Raw genomic sequence first — 22238 nt, 5'->3', positions numbered from 1 at the left:
GGAGGCCTTTTCTACCTCTCAGCATTGCACTAACAGAGGAGCCTCACAGAGGGCCCATTGTGCACCGGGGCCCGGCAGATCCCTACATGAAAGCAGAGTACCCCTCATGCTCACCTCAGGAAAAGGAAGACAAATATCTCAGACTTAGGACTGAATAACTTATGTGTCTCTTCAGGAAACAAAAAAGAAAGATGGTTGTAAGGGATTAAAGGATTTTCGCAGTTGGGGGTCTGTCAGCGTGCAACTTTTGTGTCCGTTCAGTGTGTGTGTGTGTGTGTGTGTGTGTGATGCAGTGTGGTATGGGGTGGGCGCTACTGTAGATGCGACCAAAACTCGATTTCTCCCTTTTCTCAGTCTCACTTCTTACCTTCATACATACAGACAGGTAGGGCATACGGGTCTGGGAGTGTGTGCACACGTACACATCGCACACACCCAGAAGTATCCACACACAGATACACACTCACCGTGAGTGACCCATTGCCATTGGCCAGGCCCACCAACCCTCTGCCTGTCCGAGCTGAAGAACAGGACCATTTGGGAAAGGAGGAGAAAGAGGTAAGGGTTCTACTGTATGTTCTTCTAAATCCTCTGCTATGCTTTAGAGCAGGGACCGGACCTAAGGGCTTCTTGGGGTCCCTTCTGCTTCTTAGCCTCAGTGGTACTTGGCTAGGCTAAAAAAGCTAAAATGCAATTCATTGGCTTTACTGAGGCTTTCATTTTTTACAGTTTTGTCTTGTATATGACTGGTTGAACACCATGGTCTTTATGAATCTTGTAGTTCTTGCAATAGTAATGCACATTTGCTATGTTTAAATAGTTCAAGTACACATGACCTACTTTACTGAGGCTATTTTTTTTTTCTTCTTCCATTTTTGTTTGTGGATTTCTGGCTTGATGATATAATACTTCCATTCTCCATCATCTTCATGAAATTTCTGATAATGACGACAATCTTGTTGAAATTCCTTGATTTGTGGGGTTTGTTTTGTGTGACGGATATTTTAAAGCTTTTTAATTCATTTTTAAGCTTTATCAATAAAAAAGATGACTATTTGCTGAAAATGTGATAGGAGAGCTGTAAATACTGTTACAGACAAGAGATGTTTGGTCATTGGAAATGTGTTCAGGTCAAGGGCCATATTATAGAAACTTAAAATTTTTCGGTTATATCGGTAATCGCCAAACAGATGGAAAATTTAACAGATATGCATGTAATATGTGTCTAATTAAGCTACAGTGTGTGTATATATTTATGCAATTTGACTTATTGGAAGTAAATAAGTCATCAATTTGGCAATATTGGCAGAACCACTAGAGAAGAAGAAATTGTAAAGTCAATGAGTATGTGGAATGCTGTCGGGGAGAGCCAAAAACAACATTGGTATAGTTAGCTCTCACACACACATACTCACACGGGGTCTATGCACTGCAAACACTGTTGAGAGTGTGTAAAAGCCAAGCTCTGTGTGCAGGATAGTCCCTCTTTCAGCATTTCCTAGATGAAGCTGTCAGACATTGGTACACTGAAGCTTTACTGTGAGACGATTTTTCTTTCATAGATACAGACTTAACTAGTTTGCGACTCTAATCGATATCACCACTATGTAATCTCTCTTCATGATGTGATGTGATTGCATGTGTTGATTGGCTGTCAGAAACCCACAGGGAACTGATTTTTGTCTAAAACTGCAGCGGTTTCTAGAGTGCAGCTGTGCCCCAAAATAGCCTTTCATTGGAGAGTTACGTGGATATGTATGTGTATGAAAGAAATAGAGATAGAGGGAGATTGTAACTCATTGGCATGCTGTCCACAAACCTCGGTGGAATTTCGAACTTGAGTGTAGAGTCAGACACTCATAAAGGGGCTCTGTCAGAGTTCTCTCTCTCTTTTTCTCTCCGTCTCACCCCGAGGACCATGGTCTGCCCATCTAGTACACCCTGCTCTTCCTCCACCCCAGCTGGTCATTGCTTTCCTGTGAGCCTCTTATCATTCATATATCTCAAATTAGCTAGACAATAACTGTTGGAGAAAAATAAATGGAAAAATATATATATTTGACAATAAAATATGAGAAAGAAAATATGGACATTGTTAGTTAAGAACTTATGATTAGGGCCATGTGGATTCTAATCCCAGACTTTTATCTAGTCAGCAGAATTTTCCACCAAAATCAGCATAGACAACGGAAAAAAACATCTGCAGATTTCCTCTGGGTCAGCTAATGACAATGTGAATATGATGTTTTACTTACTTTCAATATGTATGCATTTGTGAACCTTTTAGTGAACAGTTCCTAAAAAAATCTTTTTGTAGGGAATATTTATTGATCCAAATCATGGAACCATATAGAACTATATATATATATATATATATATATATATATATATATATATATATAAGGAACATTTCCATGCCATTTCCATGTCATCATTATGTTTAAAAAGAAACCTTTTGTGATGTCAGGCATCTCACCTGTGACCTTTCAACTTTAACACACAAAGCAGTCATTGAATGCTTTCTAAACGGCTGCAGCGTTATGTGGTGACTTCTTGGCTCTTGCAAGTGAGTTAAAGACTTTAGAGGTTTATATTTCAATATTACTGTCTAAACCCTTGTAATGAACACTAAGTTACCCAATCTTAAAAATTTGTGTCCCACAAAAACATCTTTATACTTGTGCCCACAGAACCATCCAGAGACTGTAAATGCAAGGAAGGTAACAATAGACTATTGATTGGAATTTTGCTTTTTAATTTATCTTCGCTGTGATTTTTATGTACCCCAAAATAAATATGTATGTATATACCCAAAAAAGAATGGATGTGTATAAATAGTACTTTGTGAGCCAAATCCTTGAATTTTAAGACATGTATGCCTCTTGTCACAAAATGTAAATTAATCTCCTGAGGGTGTGATATATATTTCTTTCAATTATCACAAATGTGACCCTGGACCACAAAACCAGTTAGAAGTGTCAATACTTTAAAATTTTAGATTTCAATTGATGTATGGTTTGTTAGGATTGGACAATATTTGGCCCTGGAAACCCTGGAAACCCTGGAATCTGACGGTGCAAAAAAAATCTAAATACTAAGAAAGTCTCCTTTAAAGCAGTTCAAATTAAGTTCTTAGCAGTGCATATTACTAATTAAAAATTAAGTTTTGATATTTTTATGGTAAGAAATGTACAAAATATCTTTATAGAAAATGATCTTTATTTAATATCCTAATGATTTTTGGCATAAAAGAAAATATGTTTGACCCATACAAGTAGTTTTTTTGGGGGCTATTGAAGTGACATTCAGCCAAGTGACCCAAAATCAGAATCCATGCTCTGCATTTAACCCATCCAAAGTGCACACACAGCAGTGAACACACACCCGTTTATGCTGCGGTGCCCGGGGAGCAGTTGGGGGTTCAGTGCCTTGCTCAAGGGCACCCAAGTCGTGGTATTGCCGGCCCAAGATTCAAACCCACAACCCTAGGGTTAGGAGTCAAACTCTCTAACCACTAGGCCACAACTTCCCCACTTTTTATTGCTAAAAATATACCCAAGCAACTTAAGACTGGTTTTGTTGTCCAGGGTAACAAATATAAGAAATGTTATAAAGTTATGTCACTATATATATTGTGGACTGATTATGTTGCTATATTCAACAATCCATAACTCTAGTGCAGCTCTTCTACATTAACATTTTAAGACATTAATCCATCTGATTCTATGTCTAGCAGGAAGATGGTAACGCTGAGGTTGATGTGGGGACTCCTGGTCCTGTGTGTGGTGGCAGCCTCTCCCCGCAGATACGTCCGACAAGCAGAACTAGATAAATTCTACAACAACAATGTGGATTTAGACCTGAATGTGGATACCGATGATGTCTATGACTATTATGATGAAATTGATGAACCACAGGTGAGAGAGTCATTCATTAATATCGGGATGACCCCATTTTTGCAGCTTTACTTTCCATAAAGGAGTGTGGCATTAGTACATGAACTCTTTCCTTTCAAACAAGCAAGTAAAAGTAAAACTGTTTTCCAATTTATGTCTCATCTAAATGTTTGACTCAAGCCTTATTCATATTTGGACCGTGCCTGCTGATTCCTTTCTCTCTGCATATTCATTAGTTTCCACCAGTCTGTTGAGATGGCTAATGTTCAAGCATTGGACTCAGTTCTAATAGTCATGCAGGAATGTATTTCTGCAGGGTGTTTGACAACTTTTCATTTGCTCTGCTGATCCAAATGTTCCTGGGGATAATAGTATCCAGCCATGTCAGTCTTTGGTTTATGATTTCCATTTAAAAACCGGTTTTAACCCAGCTGCTGTGCTTCAGGGTCGGTCACTGAGGGAATGTGGGCCTGTATTTACTCATCCTCTCTGATTTCAGGTCAGTGTTCGGCTGTGCATACAAATATTCGTCCCTTCTCAGTGAAGAGAAACTTCATAAGAACCACCATTTTCAGTAAATAACCTATTTATGATACAAAGCATTTGCTGATTGAATTTGCATTCAAAGGTTAGTTTTGGTTCTTGTACGTTGTTTAAAAAGCTGCCTTTGGACAGAGGCATACTGGTGCAACAAAGTTCAGACTGATTTATCATTCTTTTTTAATGTAAGAAATACTTTTCTTGGACATATCATCAGTATTATGGACAGACCAGATGTTGTTGAATGTGAAATGTTCTCAGCTGAATTTTCCACTGGCGAAACCTTATGGAATAAGTGGCAGACACTGGCATTTTTTACTGTACTGAAATACACTCAAAATCAATAGTTGTACAAGACTAGTCATTCTTGTGCTTGTCAGATTTCTTCTCTTAAAGTGATAGTTCACCCATAGATGAAAATTCTGTCATCATTTACCTAACCTCATGTCGATCCAAACCTGTATGAGTTGCTTTCTTATGCTGAACATAAAAGAAGATATTTTGAAGATTGCTGGTAATCAAACTTTTGGTGGTTGCCATTGAATTCCATAGTAGGAAAAAAACGAAGGAAGTCAATGGCAACCACCCACTGTTTGATTACCATCAATGTTCAAAATATCTTCTATGTTCAGCATAAGAAAGCAACTGATGACAGAATTTTTATTTTTGGGTGAACTATCCCTTTAAGTGATATTTTTTTCCTAGATGCACAATGTTATCATTGGTGGTAGCTCAAAGCATCAAGTTTTCTGTCTAGTTGGTTGTCAATTCTTAAACTACATTTACATTACACGCTTTATTGTATTAAATGTTGTTGTAAACTGAGTTGTACACTGAGTTTTAATAGCCAGATGTTAAGCTGCGGGTATGAAGAAATGTATTCAGTAAAACGATGAGACAACAACAACCAGTTCATCATCTTCAGCATGGAAAAAAGTTGGGCTAAAACTATGTTTGACTGGCACAAACCAAGCTGAGTTTTTAGAAGAATTACATTGAAGCCAAGAGGCTTAACTTGATCCTGATGTGAACATTATGTAGTTAAACCCACAATCAAAAGCACACTTGTGAGTTACAACTCATTTTCCATGTGTAAGGCTCTTCATTTTCAACTCTTCAGGATAGTGAGGGAATGTTTGTTGTTCTTCACCATCGGGAGAGTTTTTATTATTATTATTATTATTATTGTTGTTATTATTATTAAGAAAAAAACTGTTTCAGATGTGCTACGAAGAAATGCTTCAGAATTGTTGTTTATTTTGATTTCTGGAATAACTTTTATCTTACATATGAGTACATGTTAAGACTCTGTTGAAGTTGCTTGTACATGTAAGAGTGCTTCTAGGTGCCTTAGGTGCATGCCTGTATTTGTCTGTGTAAATGCATGCATGAACAGGGACATATAATGTATGTGCAGGTGTATTTATATTACTCTCTCTAGAGTGACTGCTGAAATGTTGCTCCTGATGCCATATGAATGTTGGGCTCTAAAGTTTGGACTTATAATATACTCAATATACCTGTTCTAGAGGTTTCTGGAAAAGCAAAAGCTATGCCGACAAAAAAGTATGAAAGCTTACAATCCTTTATGTATAGTTGCAAAACAATTATGTATACTTGGAAAGTTTTATGCTTGCTTTTCTCTATTTTGCAAATCAGTCCTGACATGATGAAAAAATAAAACTAACTTTCAGTTCAATCTAATGACCCCTTTATGTAAAACCATAAATATAATTGTATCATTGCTTCCACAACAACAAAAAAAGATACTTTCAAACTTAAACAACATTTATTCAATATACATTAATTTATAACATCCTCTTTTGTCGACTCTTTTTATCTGAAGAACAAAATGCTGACAGGCTTGTGAATCACAGGCCTGGCTGCTGTACAACAGATTTTGGTAGGGGTTTCAGAAAGCTCTCATGCATCCCGGTATCTGAGTCACAAGAACTGTTTACACATGGTTGATTCCTCTTAGCCATCCCTTTAGCCTTTGGCTTTGCGTGTTCAGCTAGGTTTTTTTGTATGAAAAAGCAAGCTTATTCTAAGCAAGGCCTCTCAAAGGCCTGTTGTTTTATGGACTGTCAGCATAGATTTTGGCCATTTTACGGCAAATGGCCAAAATCTATGCTGACAGTCCATATCCGACAAAATTAATAGTGTAGTGCATTTGAATGAAATTACTGTTCTATAGCTTCATAATGGTGTTTTTTTAAATATATTATTTAGTATGAAAGCTTCAGGTTGGCCATTCGGTGAGACAACCGAGAGACATCTCTAGAGTTAATTCAACACTCGTGAAAGAAGATGTGCAGAAATATGTATTTTTCTGCTACCATGTATGTCTTGGTTCCACAAGGACCATTTCTAGAGAATTTCAGCTGCTTGCAGATGAGACAGTGAATGGTTTCACAGCTCCCCACTCTGGATTGTAGTGGAATCGAATATAAAAAAAAGCTGATAACACTAGTCAACATTACAACATTTGCAGAGTAAAAGAAATGAAAAATGGATAGTTTTAAAAATCAGCACATCAGTATGATCTGTAATTTGTCTCACACCTTCCAACAATTAGCATTTATAAGGAAAAGGATGACTCTGAAAGCTTTGAATGCATAGGGCAATACCAGTGAAAAGCCTATTCTCTTCTAATGGGACAGGCATTTGCTGAGTAACACCTTTTACTGAAGCTCTCCTTTTACTGAAACTGTTTCTGTCACAATCTTGTGTTAACGTGTCTGCATTTTTTTTTAAATTATATGTGGTCTGAATCAGTTCAGTATAGCTCAAGGGTTTTCAGTCCTACGCATGGAGGGCAAATATCGTGCAGATTTTAGTTCCAATCTGCCCCAACAAATCTACCTTGAAGTTTTTAGTCATCATCATGACTTCGATTAGTTGATTCAGTTGTGTTTATTCAAGGTAGGAGCTAAACTCAAGTACTCCTTCCAGAAGTAGTATTGGATGCCTAAACAGAGTGAGATAATTACGTTCTACTTGTTTTCTGGAGTCTTTTTAAACCAGAACTTTAAATTGCTTTAGCATGCTTAAACCACTATTATTTAAACCACTGGCAGTCCAAAAAGGCATTGTTAGGGCTTATAACAACAAAAATGAGTACAGCGTACTGACCTAAATTCTTCTTGCAGATAGAGATTGGCACCTTGAGACCTGATGAGGACGTTGATCCTTCATATCATGCCTCATTGGAGGAAGAAGAAGAGGAGGAGGTGGAGCATGTGGAGCCTGAAGAACGGAGGACAGCTGAGGGGAGTGAAGACAATGAATTACCCATAAAGCCTCAGCTTATTCCATCGGGCTCTGGGGAGTCAGGGACTCTGATGGGCCCTAGTGCACAGGGAGGTCTGTACTATTCATGGACAAATGCACACACTACTAATTGTTATTACCACCCTGTCAACCATTTCATCATGCTGTCATTCCATTTAACTGGCAATCTGATTGGTTAAATGTGTTTTAATAATTTGTTAACTTTCAATTTTTGTGCATCTTATTAAATTCTTCACTTACTGAACCACTCCATATGGTATGGTTCCAAGTGTAATTCTAATTCTAATAACTGTTCTAACACCTAACCTTGTCTTGAACAAGAGGAGGAGCTTCGTCTGACGCCCATTGACATCCTTCAGATTTCTGGGGACATTTCGGGTTCTGGTGACTCGGGCTCTGGAGACTTACTTGATGAAAAAGCGTCCGGTTCTGGAGAGCCTTTGGGCTCTGGAGGTTCTGGGGACTCTGGGGACATATCAAGTTCTGTGGACTCAGAGGACCTTGGTTCTGGAGTCTCTGGGCTTTTTGGTTCAGGCATAATATTGATCTCAGGTGGAGGTCAGTACCCAGAACTTTGGTTTGCTTTATATATTTCAGAATAAAAAATGCTGAATAAAATGGTATCTTTAGGGGTACAACTGCTTGTCACTGGGGCAGTAACCTTATGCCTTATATCCCTTTAAATAGTGCATATTAGATATCCCTTTAATTTTTTAATAGTATAACTTGAGAGGAGTCTTGATTAGTTTAGCACAATATTTGTTTTTCTGTGGATGGAGTACAATTTATGGTCTCTACCTGTTAGAGGTGTTGGCGAGGGATTTCCTGAGGATTTTAAAGCAAGGGATCATGACCTGTAATTCACTACCATGTAATAGTTACTGGTAATAGTTACTAGTAAATGGTATCTTTTAATATTTTTATCCAAAATGGCTAGCTCATAATCATTGCCAGCACTGCTTTTATCTTGTCTACTTTTGAGGAGGCTAATTTCCTTCTTGCTACCCCACCTTGTCTCTCACAAGAGGAGGAGCTCCACTTGACGCTTGAAAACATTCCACACGAGGCCTCTGGGGATTTTGGAGAGTCTGGAATCTCTTGGGTATCTGGAGCTTCTGGGTTACCTGAGCTGTCAGGAGAGCCTTCCGCCTCTGGGGTTCTTGGAGAGCCTGTGGCTTCTGGTGTACTTGAGGGATCAGGAGAGCCTGGGGCCTCTGGAGTACCTGAGCTGTCAGGAGAGTCTGGGCTCTCTGAGGTGCCAGAGGTTTCCGGATATTCCGGGACCTCAGGGCTGCTTGAGAAATCTGGAGAGCCTGAGGCATCTGGAGAGCCTGAGATCTCTGGGTTGCCTGAGGCATCTGGAGAGCCTGAGATCTCTGGGCTGCCTGAGACATCTGGAGAGCCTGAGATCTCTGGGCTGCCTGAGACATCTGGAGAGCCTGAGATCTCTGGGCTACCTGAGACATCTGGAGAGCCTGAGATCTCTGGGTCGCCTGAGGCATCTGGAAAGACTGAGATCTCTGGGCTGCCTGATGCATCTGGAGAGCCTGAGATCTCTGGGTCAGGTGAGGCATCTGGAGAGCCTGAGATCTCTGGGTCGCCTGAGGCATCTGGAAAGACTGAGATCTCTGGGCTGCCTGATGCATCTGGAGAGCCTGAGATCTCTGGGTCAGGTGAGGCATCTGGAGAGCCTGAGATCTCTGGGTCGCCTGAGGCATCTGGAAAGACTGAGATCTCTGGGCTGCCTGATGCATCTGGAGAGCCTGAGATCTCTGTGGTGCTTGAGGTCCTTGAAAAGCCTGGACCCTTTGATGTTGGATTTGATTTAAAAAAGCCTAGGGTCCCCGAAGAGTCTAAACAGCCCGAGGTAACTTTGGAATCAGGAGAGTCTGGGAGCCCAGAAGAGTCTGGGGTGACAGAGGCCCCAGTCATCACAAATGAAATATTAATACCCGACTTAGATAAAGGTCAGTACCATGATATCAATACTAAACACTTCTATGAAATCTGGTAGTGTTGGTTAGAACTTTCTAGAGTCATGTTTAGAAGAATAGTTTAGAAAAAGCTGAGCAAGAATTATGATCACTATTGAACTCATTGTTGCACCCATCAATTCTAGGCTCTACCAATCCCCTGATATTATTCCCTCTGTGACACCCATATATTTAATAATAATAAATAATATATATAACTGTCTAACCTTGGTTAAATGTATGTTCATTTGCTTTGGTGTTCATTATAACAATAATAATCATTATAACTTTTCAGTGTCAGTATTACTCACTGTCTGTCTTGTGCCATTGTCCATGTGCTAATCTGTCACCTAACACCTTCATGTTGTTGTGTTTAACAAGAGGAGGAGATACTCCTAACTACCCCGACCACTCCCTTGGAGGGGACTGGGGTACCTGATATTGACATAGATACAACAGGTCAGTATTTCACCTGTATTTAATAATTAATAATAATATTATTTCATAATATGCATCCTCAGTAGTTCTAAGACCTGTTCAGTATATCTAATGAAGTTCTGTTGCTACCGGAGATACCTACGTATTAGGGGTGCTCCGATCACGATCGGCCGATCGTTAATGCGCATCTCGTCAGTAAAGCCGGTTTTCTAATCAGCGGTTAATTGCATCAGGTGCGTGGTTTCACATAGAGCAGCTGGTACTACACAGAGCCGTTGTGAATAGAGAAGATGCACCAAAAAACGCTGAAAATGAAGTGGATTTGCGCATCTTCTCTATTAACAACGGCTCTGTGTAGTAACAGCTGCTCTATGTGAAATCACGCACCTGATGGAATTAACCGCTGATTAGAGAACCGGCTTTACTGACGAGATGCGCATTAACGATCGGCCGATCGTGATCGGAGCACCCCTACTACGTATGACTATGAAGTTCTGTTCTGCAATATTGTGCAGAGGTGCCAATCCTGCTCCTGGAAGGCCACTATCCTGAAAAGCTCCAACACACCTTCCTGTAAGTTTTTTAGTCCTCTTGAGGACCTTGATTGGTTTAGGTGTGTTTATTTGGGTAATGGAGCTAAAAGGGGCTTTCACACCAGAGGAACCTTACCATAGTTCCTAGAACGAATGTCGGAAGTTCCTGCTATTAAGTGTGTTCACACAGCTGGAACTAGGAACGTATTTAGTTGTAAAAACTCAACAAAATTAGCTTAGCTACTTTAGATTAGGGTCTAAAACAGTTCTATAGGAACTACCAGAGACATACATGTATGACATTTGGCCAAATGCATACAAAACACCAGCTACCCAGCATTTTTAAAAAGCAGTGTAAAAATATTTACTCCATGAACATGGAAAACAACAATAATGGCATTTACTTGTTGTCTGCAGCATTGTGTTCTTTTCTCAGCCTCGATGATATGTAACACTGCAAGTTGTCATAGGACGTCCACTTGTTTTGGTCTGGACCAAATTCGATGTTGATTATTATTATTATTTATTTTTTTTGTAGCTGTTTGCTTTTACGTTGCCCTTTTTGAAACAGAAACTATAAACAAAACCACACGTGTGCTTAAAGTCATCCATTCATTGGTTCATCCATTCAGCCATTCCAGAATCTGTGTGTAACCTAATCAGATGGGTCTCGGTACAGTTGTTTGGTGTGGAACCGAGTGTGAATGCTGTATTCACACATGCCCAAAAGATCTGCACACAAAGGGGGAAACAAACTTGAGTTTGATTCAATCGAACCAAACAGGACAGGTGTAAGTACATCCTTAGTCTGATTTTCATGCTCTTCAATCGCATAAATTGTACATTTACATTCAATTTTCGTTATCATGAAACCCCTCAACACACAACAAAAACAACTCAGATCAAGGCATAGTCCATTCACCGGTTGTTGACATTTGTATATGCCGTGAATAAAGACGTTGGTGTTGGCCACTTCAGAGTTCCAGGTGCCGGTGCATATGAAACCAGGAAACACCCTGCTGGCTAGTTCCTAGAACTACATGGTGCAAAAGCACCTAGTGTCTGCACTAAAGTGGCCCTATGGGAGCAGGATTGGATACAGCACATTCATGTAACCTTTTTAGTCTCTTAACAATATGATACAAAAGTGTAAAAACTATTTGCCTCATGTCTCCAAACAGGTGGCCACAGGCATATGCATCAGTACAGTTTCTGTGTTTTAATGTGTATTTGTGTTTGTCTTCTGAATACCACCTGTCAATTTGGTGGTAAGGTATGGGTACCTGTTTGCTCTGCACCTGCCTGGTCGGATCTGTGTACTGTGATGACCTGAAGCTGGACCATGTTCCTCCCCTCTCCAAAGAAACCACTCATTTCTATGCCCGCTACAACAAAATTGCTAGGATCGGCAAGTCTAGCTTCGCCAACCTGAGTATGTGTTTCGTCAAAGGGACAGTCAATGTTTAAATCATGTCACTGTTTAATTCAAGTCAATATGAAATTGATAAAACTGTATCAAATCAATCTCTGCACTAAATGTTTTTCTAGCTGAATATCTGGTTTCAGAAAAAATATATCAGATTACTGAATTAAAATAGGTTGCAAATGGCAGTTACTGTTTACTTGAAGCCTAGAGTTCATATAGACAGCAGTTTGTCTCATAACATTTCATAACCAGATCTGTTAGCTTAAGCAACATTTGATAATGTTAGCTCGATGCTAAAATATGAATTTGATGTTTTCATGAACTTGAGTGAATGGTCTTTTTGTCTTCTGTTGTCATAAAGATAAATTAAAGAGGATCGATCTGACTAGCAATGGCATTTCCTGGATTGATGATGATGCTTTCTTTGGCCTTCCTGCTCTGGAGGAGTTGGTATTACGAGAGAATAGTATTAGACAACTTCCTGCTCTGCCACACTCTATGATCCTTATTGATGCCTCTCTCAACCACCTGGGCAGCACTGGCATTCAGAGAGAAGCTTTCAAGGTATAAAAAAAAAAGCAATAATATGAAGTTTAATAACAAAGCATTATCCCATCTTTAACCCATTCTTTTGTAAGCGTTCATTGCATAGTGTTCCTTGATCCTGTGATAGCCTACTGTTGTGCATCCAGACCTGAGGGAACAACTTACAGTTCATTTAAATTAGAGAAAAAACAGACAGCAGAAAAACGCCCACCTTCTATGAGAATTGCTGCTATTACTAGCTGTGTTGATGTACCTTAGATAATTTAGTTTGATAGAATTGTCATCAGCTCATGTTTTCTGTTTCCAGGACATGCCAGGGCTACTTTACCTTTACTTGACAGACAACAACATAGACCACATCCCGGTTCCTTTGCCTGACAGTCTGCGCTCTCTGCACCTACAGGTACCTGTACTCCCACCTCACTAGCGCCACCTTGTGGACATCTATGACACTTGCCACCTAACTGCAACATTAACATTTAGTCATAGATTTTAATTTAAAGAGCTAGTTTACTTTAAAGAAGTCTTCCTGGTGATCTACCTAGTGCTCTTTAATGAACATTGACATCTTTGGTGAATGCTACATTGAAAACATTCTCCATTTTTTCATTCAGAATAACAATATCCAAATGATGCATGAGGACACCTTCTGCAATCCACATGACTTGAATTACATCCGCAATGCTCTTGAGGACGTTCGCCTGGACGGTAATCCCATCAACCTCAGCAGAACCCCACAGGCCTACATATGTTTGCCACGTATCCCCATTGGTGCCCTTATTTAAGCGGAGAAAACGCACATTCAAATGCACGTGTACAAAACTCACACGTATGCACATGCATCAAAACTCCTCTGTGTGTACCTCTCTCTCCTTTTTTTTTTTCTTTTTCTTTTTTTTTTACTTTGGGCCCAAGCAAACACTTGGATATGAATGGCTGTATTTAAAGGAGGTTGGCATAAATACATAAACTCACACTCTCACGGGAGTTCTGGTGGACACTTCCAACTCTACGCTGCTTGTGTTTCTACCTTTTTACACAGTGCATACTTTTCATAATGTAGGTGGATCTGGATTTATGACGTCTCCCAAACACATATGTGTCTAGCCTCGTAAACAATCTCTTTTAGAGAAACAGAGAAACCATGCATAACTCCGAAAGTTTTTTTATTTATCAAATACTAGTGAACCTTTGAGGAAAACAAGATGTCATTAATTTACAAGTGCAAATACGAACCAAGCTGCACAAAAACCCTCTTTTTGTGTGCTGTGCTGGTTGCCTGTCTGGGGTTAGCTGCAATAGCCAGCCCGAATTGTTTAAATATGTTTGTTTTGTAAATGAAATATTGTTAATATTCATATAGAATTTAACAAATGTTTATCATAATTAGCATAACCTAATTGAAGCTGGCGCTCACTTAATTTTTTGAAAGGTAAATTTGACTAATGCAATAAAAGAAGCAGTCTAACGATGAATTTGTTGTAAAGTCTGTACTGTAATATATATAAGCTGTTTTCTGTTTTTTTTACGAGAACTGCAATATTTTGGAATATAACAATTCAAGCTGTTGTTATGACCAAAGGCCTTCAAAATGAACATTTCAGAACTGTTGTATTAGCTGAGGGGTTTGAGAATGGATGGGGGGTAAATATTAGCTCAGCATTGTGTGTTTTGTATGGAAATAATCACACCGAATAAAGTTTTCTGATGACCTCTACAAAACAGAGGTGCCTTAACATTTTCATTGTCCGCTTCAAAGGCATGAAAGCAACACTTATCGCTCTGTTAAACAAGCATAGCTGTTAACATTACAAAACCAATCACTGTAACACAGCACAATCCATTTCTGGGAACAGAAAACGGTTTTACTTCAAACAGAAGGTGTACAAAAATAATAACATATACATAACGGTTGGCATTCAGAACATTCAGTTCCATTTTAGAAGTTCTCAATGAGCTTTTCAAACAGGTTGAGGAATTTCTGCCTCCTCTCTAAGGAAGCTGGTTCCATCACTAAAGGAATCGAGGTATCAGTTCCTTCTGTATTATCGTTCAAATTAGCCGTCTGCTCCTCTTTTTCCATCCCACGCTGCTGCTCTAGTATGGCACGCTCTCGTTCAAGCTTTGCCCTTTCTCTGTCAAGAATCGCTCTTTCTTTTTCCAGCTGAGCTCGGATGTACTCCACAGAAGCCCTGTCTCTCTCCACAGCGGCCTTCTCTCTCTCCAGAGAGGCCCTGTCTCGGTCCAATGCTGCGAGTTCTCTTTCCACTCCCGCTCTTTCTCGATCTAAAACCATCTTTTCCCGCTCCAGGACCATCCTCTCATATTCAATAGCGGCTTTGTCGCTCTCTAGGATGGCCCTCTCCTGCTCCATCTCGTCCCTGTCTCTGTCCAGCTCGACCCTGTCTCGTCCCATCTCTTCAGACATCATATCATCCTCTTCGACGAACAGCTCGATCTCGCTTCTGTCCGGCTCACGCGCTCTCTTGCTCCTCTTGCGCGAGGTGTTGTTCGGCCGATACTCGCTGTCGTCGCCCACTGTGGAAGTGTCTAGAGTGACTTCACTTCCCGCGAGTCTACCCTCCATGGCGTCGTCCATGAGGGAGAACCACGGCCAGTTAGTGGGGTTCACCGAGACGCCAGGTGGGGGATTCTTCATTTCCTGATACACACAAGGCACACAGGTACAAACAGTTTAAATAGTGAGCAAAGTGCTCAATCATGCAGATTGCATTTACATTTAGTCACTTAGCAGACCCTTTCATCCAAAGCGACTTACAAACGAGGACAGGGTTGTAGAGTGTAATAACACAGTATGTGTGTGAATAATTATAATATTGATATTTTATGAAGTTTGGATGTTTATGTTTTTTAAACTAAATGACATATGTGACCCTAGACCACAAAAGTAGGTATGTTTGTAGCAATAGACAACAATACATTGAATGGGTTAAAATTATTGATTTTTCTTTCATGCCAAAAATCTTTAGGATATTAAGTAAAGATCACGTTCCATTTAAAGGTGATTTTCTCAATATTTTCATTTTTTTTGAACCCTCATATTCCAGATTTTTAATTAGATGTATCTCAGCCAAAAATTGTCCTATTTTAACAAAAGTGAAAGAGACGTGAGATATGGCCAAGTATGGTGACCCATACTCAGAATTCATGCTCTGCTTTTTAACCCATCCAAAGTGCACACACACAGAGCAGTGAACACAGACACACTGTGAACACACACCCGGAGCAGTGGGCAGCCATTCATGCTGCGGCGCCCAGGGAGCAGTTGGGGTTCGATGCCTTGCTCAAGGGCACCTAAGTCATGGTATTGCAGGTGGAGAGAGAACTGTACATGCACTCCCCCCACCTACAATTCCTGCCGGCCCGGGACTCAAACTCACAACCCTTAGATTGCGAGTCCGACTCTCTAACCATTAGGCCACGACTACCCCCACAATCAATGGAAAGCTTATTTATTCAGCTTTCACATTATCAATCAGAGATTAAATTACCCTTATGGTTTTGAGGTCCGGGCTCACATTTAGTTAATTTGTGTACATAATACATTACATAATACATTCATGCACAATACTTTTGAAATAATTTATTTACATTTTATTATATATTTTTATCAATTATATATAAAGTTTATTACATTCTGATGTTTAATATTAAAATGTAATTTTAATTTGTAATTTTAATTAGTTTAATTAAAAAATTATTAATGCATAAAATACATTCATGAAAATATGAAATACATATTAATGTTAAAATTATATATATATATATATATATATATATATATATATATATATATATATATATATATATACACACACACACACACACACACAAATTACATTCATATTTGATGACATTCTGGTGTTTAATATTCAAATTTCCTTTTTTTGTGTAATTTTAATTGCTGTTATTTGTAAGTTTATAACACACATAATAATAATAATAATAATAACACAAAAATAATTACTTATATATTTACTATATGTGTGTGTGCTATTATTTATGTATATAATGCAATCATTCAAATGCATAAATGTATCTGTAATATACTATGAAACATATAAAAAATATGTAATACCTAATAATTATTTAAAAAATATATATATATATATATTAAAACCTTTAGAGGACACTATCGGAAGACTGAAAGGTTCATGGAGTCCTGAACCTATAAGTTGAATGAGGTATGCTAATTATCCTAAATGTGCATTGCTGGAGGCCTGTGGGACAGAGTCGACAAATAGCAAATAGTCGGCATGGCATTAACATACCTTATACTTCATCTTAAGGTTTTCCCATTTCCTCCTGGCCTGGCTGGCAGAAATTTCCCTCTGGAGACCCAGCTCTTTCAAGATGGCCCTATGGCAGAAAGATGTGCAGACTTAACACACTAATTTCTGCAGGTTGTTGGCATAAACATCAACTGTATGCTTATTTATAGGTGCAAAGACTTGAATGTGTGTGTATGCATGTTTAACTGTCAGCTGGTGGTGACTGGTTTACCTATAAGCCAGAGTTGAAGAATTTCTCTTTCCAGTGAAAAGTGAGTCATTGGTCACGCGTAACTTCACGAATCTAACGAATTCTTCATTTGACACTTGAAGCACATACACACACATAATCACAAATGCAGATATTAATAACGGTAGGTAACGTGATTTGTATAATGCATGCATCCCATTTACTTGGCCAGCTCAGTATTGAACTGCTAAAATAAAACAGTTGATTAAATGCATTAGGACTTTAAATGCATACAATTAATTGCTACTCACTTTTATAAATGAATTCTGCATGATCTGGGCCATCCTTGATGTCATCAGAGGGACTCTGTACAGTGTAAAGTTCGTGGTCCATACTTGCGTCTGTTGTCTTTGAGTCATCAAGTGCGCTACTCATGGCGCTAGTGCACGAGCGAAGGGCACTAGAAGAGAAGATGGAGGGATTATGTTCATTTCTTCTGCTATTGATTCATGGAGGTCCGAGTGTGCATACCGCCACCTACTGGCCTGCTGTGAAATCACAATGTAAAAAGTCCGAGAAAAACGTAGTGTATAAATATGTAATTAAAGTGTCTATAATACCGTAAATCTTTAATAATGTGGAAACATTTTTGCAGATATGCACAACACTGTTGGTTTGCTCACATCGTATCGCAGTAGAATGAAATATTTGAAACAAACATTCTTTATTATTGTAAATCTTAACAAAAGCCTTTGTTTTCTACCTTTTAGTATGTGCTTGTTTACAGACGATAAAATGACTTAAAATCGTTTCTTCGTAAAACTGTAGTTTCGCAGAAAGGGGAATTAATGGTTTAGTGATGGTCGACAGTCAAATCCACATTGATGGAGAAACCTACAGCATGAAAAATAGTATATTATGAAAAATACTATATGTTCAAGAACAACACACTGTACATATACGCACCCTCGTGGAAAACTGCCCTGTTAAAATGCCTTGTTATATGCAGTTTTAGTTTGTAATTCCTGGTAGATGATTTAAATACAGTCTCAGAGCAAAAGGGGCACAGCAGCGGGTCGTGCATTGATATAAGGGGGGCAGTGAGTGGCCTTTCTTAATCGTTATATGCGTCTAAAAGAAAATAACACTACATTTTATTAATCCTCCAGGAACTTCTAGTCGATATTTTACTTTATAGCAGAACAGTAATATAGAAAACTGGGTGTTGTAATAATGCCTCGTGTAAACTAAAGCACCACAAATGTGTTTATCTACAAATTCAGCCAAAAGTATAATATTTTAATCGCTAGGAAGGCGAAAAACATCCCGTTTTGTGTCAGCTGTCGTGGTCTCTGTCTCGTCACGTTAAGTTAGAACCGACAAAAAAGCACATACTCACTAAGATAGGACTAGATGTCCTCTCTTTCATTTTTACATTGTCACTTGTCATGTTTACTAACTCGAGTTCCGAAACTGTTGGACTAAAACTGCTGGCGGTGCTGTATTGGACTGTAAATGGCGGTGCAGAGATGCAAACACACCCTTCGATACAAACAAGACACTTTGCTTAATGAGAGAGCTTTTGTATGTAGGGTCAAAATATTAAACGTCTCACACATTTGGGTGGGTTTCTGGAAAAAAAAAAGGCAGACGCAGCTAAGTTTTGTTCCACAAATAAATGTATTTTATGTTTCGTAAGAATCTCCGATACAAAGATGGCAGCAGAGAGCTTCAAGAGACAGGTTCAAGCAGATGTTTACACTTTCGACATGGACGTAGTGTTTACGTCTGGGAGCGGTCTGCATGTAGCTTCAGTGTGCAATATAAAACACTTTTGTTTGGGAAATGACCAACACATGTCGAAGGACAAATACATATTTGGGTTGCTATTGTTAGAAATGTTGTTCACTACAAAAAGTGATTTTTCAAATCTCCCCCAAAACAGTGACTGTAGCCGAACCTAATGTAAATTAACACAGAAAAAATGGTCTCAAATTAAAAGGCCGTTTTCACAGAGAACACTTAAAAAAAAGATACCGTTTTAAGTGCTTTTCAACGATAATTATAATATATTTAATTTATATTGTGACATTTCTTTAGAACGCTAGCCTATTTATGAGATATCGGTTAAACATCTCCGTCTAGCACGTTCGGACAGAAAAGAAAAGAAAGGAAAAGCAGCGCCGTGAAATACAAGATCGTTTTCTGAACTATCAGGCTGTGGTCATCTGAAATATGCAAAATTGCCCCATGTTTATGTCAAACCAAGCATTTTAATCAATAAATAAACAATTCGTGATTGACTCTTACAAACTATTCAGTAGTCTAGGCCCATTAACATGTGAAAAGGCTTGTTTTTATATATATAATTTTTTATTTTATTTATTTATTTTGGTACGTTTGTTTATAAAGTTACAAAATTGTTTTTCTTCATGCTGGAATAATTTTGCTGAAAAGGACCACCAGTTGCTAACGGGGCACTGTGTTCATATCAGAGCACCACTCAACAGCGCCGAACAAGACAAGGTGAAAGCTGATTCGCTGGAAGCGAAAAACGTCACTTCCGTAAGTTCGTTAAGTACGTGAGACACACGTTACTCAGCCACTTTTTTCTGGATCGTTGGAGAGTAAGCAGCGTGAGCTTCTTTGGGACTTAAAAGCTTGTGGTTTTCTATTTTAACCACTAGATCATTTACTTTTTGGCAACCAAAGACTAACCTTTTATTGGTAATGTGTCTTGAATTTACAACAATGAAAGGAAACTTCCAGAAGGACATCAAGGCCGCGTCTGATCTCAAGAAAAAGTGGTCAAAATCAAAGAGGACTTTTCTGCGTGCAAATATGGGAGAAAGGAGGCGGAAGGTCCGCGTTTGGTCGGCCAGGAGACCCCAGCTGAGTCCGGGCCGTGTCGACGGTAACGTTACAGCTAGCGCCACGCAGAAGCAAAGTCACGTACCGTCTGTAGCCATGGCACCAAGAAACACAACGCAGTATCTAATGGACCTGGTGTACGCTGACCTATCATATGTTTGTGATGTAAGCCGTGATTTCTCAACTCAGAGTAACGTTAATGTATCATCTGATGAGAGCGTTTTCTCAATGTCGGACTCTGATTACGACAGATCTTTGGACTTCCAACAGAGAGACTTCGAGAACGTGTTCTACAGGAATGAAATCTGACGCGTTTCCGAAACCTGACTTGGACTTCGTCGGAATGAGACGACTGGGCAGCCGTGAACGCATAAGACAGTAATAAGTGCGTGCAAACAGTGCCTTCATTGTTAGCCCTGTACAAATATGAAATCGTATCAGACAATATGTATTGAAGCCAAGGCGTTCCAACACAATGCTTTTGAGTTGCATGTTACGAGTTGAATGTGGTTTCATTTGTCGGCTCTCCTTGTTCTCACAGCATTGCGCAGACTCCAACTCAGGGAGGCGGAACGCTCTGCGTCACTGCTGCGTGATGACGTGTACACCACGCCCCGCCGCCAGCAAGGCCGCCACCACGTGGCCAGCAGGTAAACACGCTCCACCCTTTGTGTACGCGGTGTAAGAGCGCTGCAGTAGCGTGTTGTCGCAGTGTAATTACTGAGAAATGTGCATGCATTGTTCTGCCAACGGATGCATGTGTGTTTTGGGAGACTTTTACAGGTTGCTGATCCTCCTCGGTGGATCTCAGCTGTCTGTGCAACCCATCCAGAGCCTTGGGAAAAGCCGCATGGCTGCTTGCTCATCGCTGCAGGGTAACTGTGGTAAATGTTTGAATGTAAATCTACATGCACTCAGAGTTGCAACTCCTGTGATCTGATCTACTTTGAGAAATTATGTAAATATTGATTGTATTAAATATTAAAATTTGTTAATTAAGTTACATCTGAGATGTTCTTTTGTGTTTATTAAACATTAATGTGTACGTTACAATGCATTCAGATATTATTTACCAGTATCAGAGACAAATACTTGCAAATACACTAAGCTGAGGTTTTCAAGGAAGCTTCCTTGTTTTTTTTTTTGTTTTTTATTTTTTATTTTTTTTTATAAAGCTGGCACGATAAAGGCCTCATACTCCATAAACTCCTTGTTTTCATTAACCAAAAATGCATAGAATACCGATTATTTTTTTTTCTTCACCTGGGTACTGCAAGATTACCTTAATAAAATTAAAGATATTGAAAGTTAAAATATACATCGAATGTGCCCGCAGATGCTGCTTGTATTTGTCTAGTTTTTATACATGTAGTTTTGAAGTTACAATTAGTTTGTTTAAAAATGAGATTTTTAGAAGTGTTGTTTGAATTGCTTTGCCCATGGAGCTTGAGGACTGCTGCTGAAGAACAATGGAGAAGGATACGTGTAACCTGGTCAGGTGAGAACGGATAATGCGTAGTCATTTCAAGTAGGAGTGTCAGTTTAACAAAAGGGTAAGAATTTAGCATAAATAAGACTTCGTTCCTTGAAATTATACATAGTGAATGGGGTGGTGGTAAAGATGAAATGCTCTGTTGTATTAAGTATTGTTTGACGTTTTTGAAATAAAAGTATATGGTCTTACTACTTCGTTGACAATGACATTCTTGCTTGGGGAGTTGCCAGCCTACACTGGATGGTTGACTTAAACTGGATGTAGCCTGTCAAGTTTGTTACAGCTTTAGTCAACTAAAGGAGAGGTCAAAACTTCTCCATAATCAGCTAGTTTTAGCAGGGAGTGCACTCACACAACCCTTAATGAACAACACCTTTATAAATACAGAAACTAACCTTCTATGGTACATACAATGCATTAAAACCCGAAACGGCACTAAAATTTTATCAATTTTTTATAACATTAAATACCTTTACAAGTGAGAACTTTAGGAAGGTGAAAATTGATGCTTTAACTAACACCTGTGAATTTACTTTAAAAAAAAAAGTAAGAAAGTTCCTAGTGCTCTAGAAAGTTCCCCTCACTTGAATATAATTTATACATGAAAACACATTAAGAAAAATAGTAAGAAACTGATCTGAAGTTCAACGAAGAAGATTGGATTGGATTGCTATTAAAAGTACTCGACCAAACTATATTACAATATGAAAGATGGATAAATTAAACTACAGTAAAGCTTAAGAC

The 22238-nt window shown here is 39.0% G+C and overlaps 2 protein-coding genes and 1 long non-coding RNA gene across 5 annotated transcripts; 2 read left to right on the top strand and 1 right to left on the bottom strand.

The window, feature by feature from the left end:
* Window positions 1–416: 416 nt before the first annotated feature.
* LOC113060849 (epiphycan-like) lies at window positions 417–14382 on the top strand. The gene is made up of 7 exons (XM_026230071.1): window positions 417–558; window positions 3734–3917; window positions 7589–7802; window positions 11948–12106; window positions 12462–12664; window positions 12954–13049; window positions 13261–14382. Exons 2-7 carry the CDS (start codon window positions 3741–3743, stop codon window positions 13429–13431), a joined length of 1020 nt encoding a protein of 339 aa, XP_026085856.1. The 5' UTR covers window positions 417–558; window positions 3734–3740; the 3' UTR covers window positions 13432–14382.
* LOC113060831 (SAFB-like transcription modulator) lies at window positions 13800–18624 on the bottom strand. 3 transcript variants are annotated; one of them, XM_026230043.1, is made up of 5 exons: window positions 18528–18624; window positions 17440–17588; window positions 17171–17264; window positions 16939–17026; window positions 13800–15308 (listed from the first exon to the last, which is right to left on the bottom strand). In XM_026230043.1, the coding sequence occupies exons 2-5, from the start codon at window positions 17561–17563 to the stop codon at window positions 14586–14588; spliced, it is 1029 nt and encodes a 342-aa protein (XP_026085828.1). In that variant the 5' UTR covers window positions 17564–17588; window positions 18528–18624; the 3' UTR covers window positions 13800–14585. The 3 variants fall into 3 exon arrangements, with proteins under 3 accessions (XP_026085828.1, XP_026085837.1, XP_026085845.1); XM_026230052.1 differs by lacking the exon at window positions 18528–18624 and adding an exon at window positions 17892–18066; XM_026230060.1 differs by lacking the exon at window positions 18528–18624 and having other exon boundaries at window positions 17440–17644.
* Window positions 18625–19733: 1109 nt separating this feature from the next.
* Window positions 19734–21002, top strand: LOC113060816 (uncharacterized). The gene is made up of 3 exons (XR_003278298.1): window positions 19734–20164; window positions 20251–20384; window positions 20541–21002. It is a non-coding gene; the product is annotated as an uncharacterized LOC113060816 (long non-coding RNA).
* The last annotated feature ends 1236 nt before the right edge of the window (window positions 21003–22238 follow it).

The sequence above is a fragment of the Carassius auratus genome, chromosome 4 (genome assembly GCF_003368295.1).
Source record: "Carassius auratus strain Wakin chromosome 4, ASM336829v1, whole genome shotgun sequence".
Classification (NCBI taxonomy): domain Eukaryota; kingdom Metazoa; phylum Chordata; class Actinopteri; order Cypriniformes; family Cyprinidae; genus Carassius; species Carassius auratus.
This window is presented reverse-complemented; position numbering and strand designations above follow the sequence as displayed.

Excerpts from the sequence above, each read along its gene's own strand:
- LOC113060849 (XM_026230071.1), top strand. The coding sequence starts at position 3,741 with ATGGTAACGCTGAGGTTGATGTGGGGACTCCTGGTCCTGTGTGTGGTG. Across the intron at positions 3,918-7,588 it reads ATGAAATTGATGAACCACAG|ATAGAGATTGGCACCTTGAG; the intron begins GTGAGAGAGTCA and ends TTCTTCTTGCAG. Across the intron at positions 7,803-11,947 it reads GGGCCCTAGTGCACAGGGAG|GTATGGGTACCTGTTTGCTC; the intron begins GTCTGTACTATT and ends TTTGGTGGTAAG.
- LOC113060831 (XM_026230043.1), bottom strand. The coding sequence starts at position 17,563 with ATGAGTAGCGCACTTGATGACTCAAAGACAACAGACGCAAGTATGGAC. Across the intron at positions 17,027-17,170 it reads TCTTCAACTCTGGCTTATAG|GGCCATCTTGAAAGAGCTGG; the intron begins GTAAACCAGTCA and ends TTTCTGCCATAG. Across the intron at positions 15,309-16,938 it reads ACCTTAAGATGAAGTATAAG|GAAATGAAGAATCCCCCACC; the intron begins GTATGTTAATGC and ends TGTGTGTATCAG.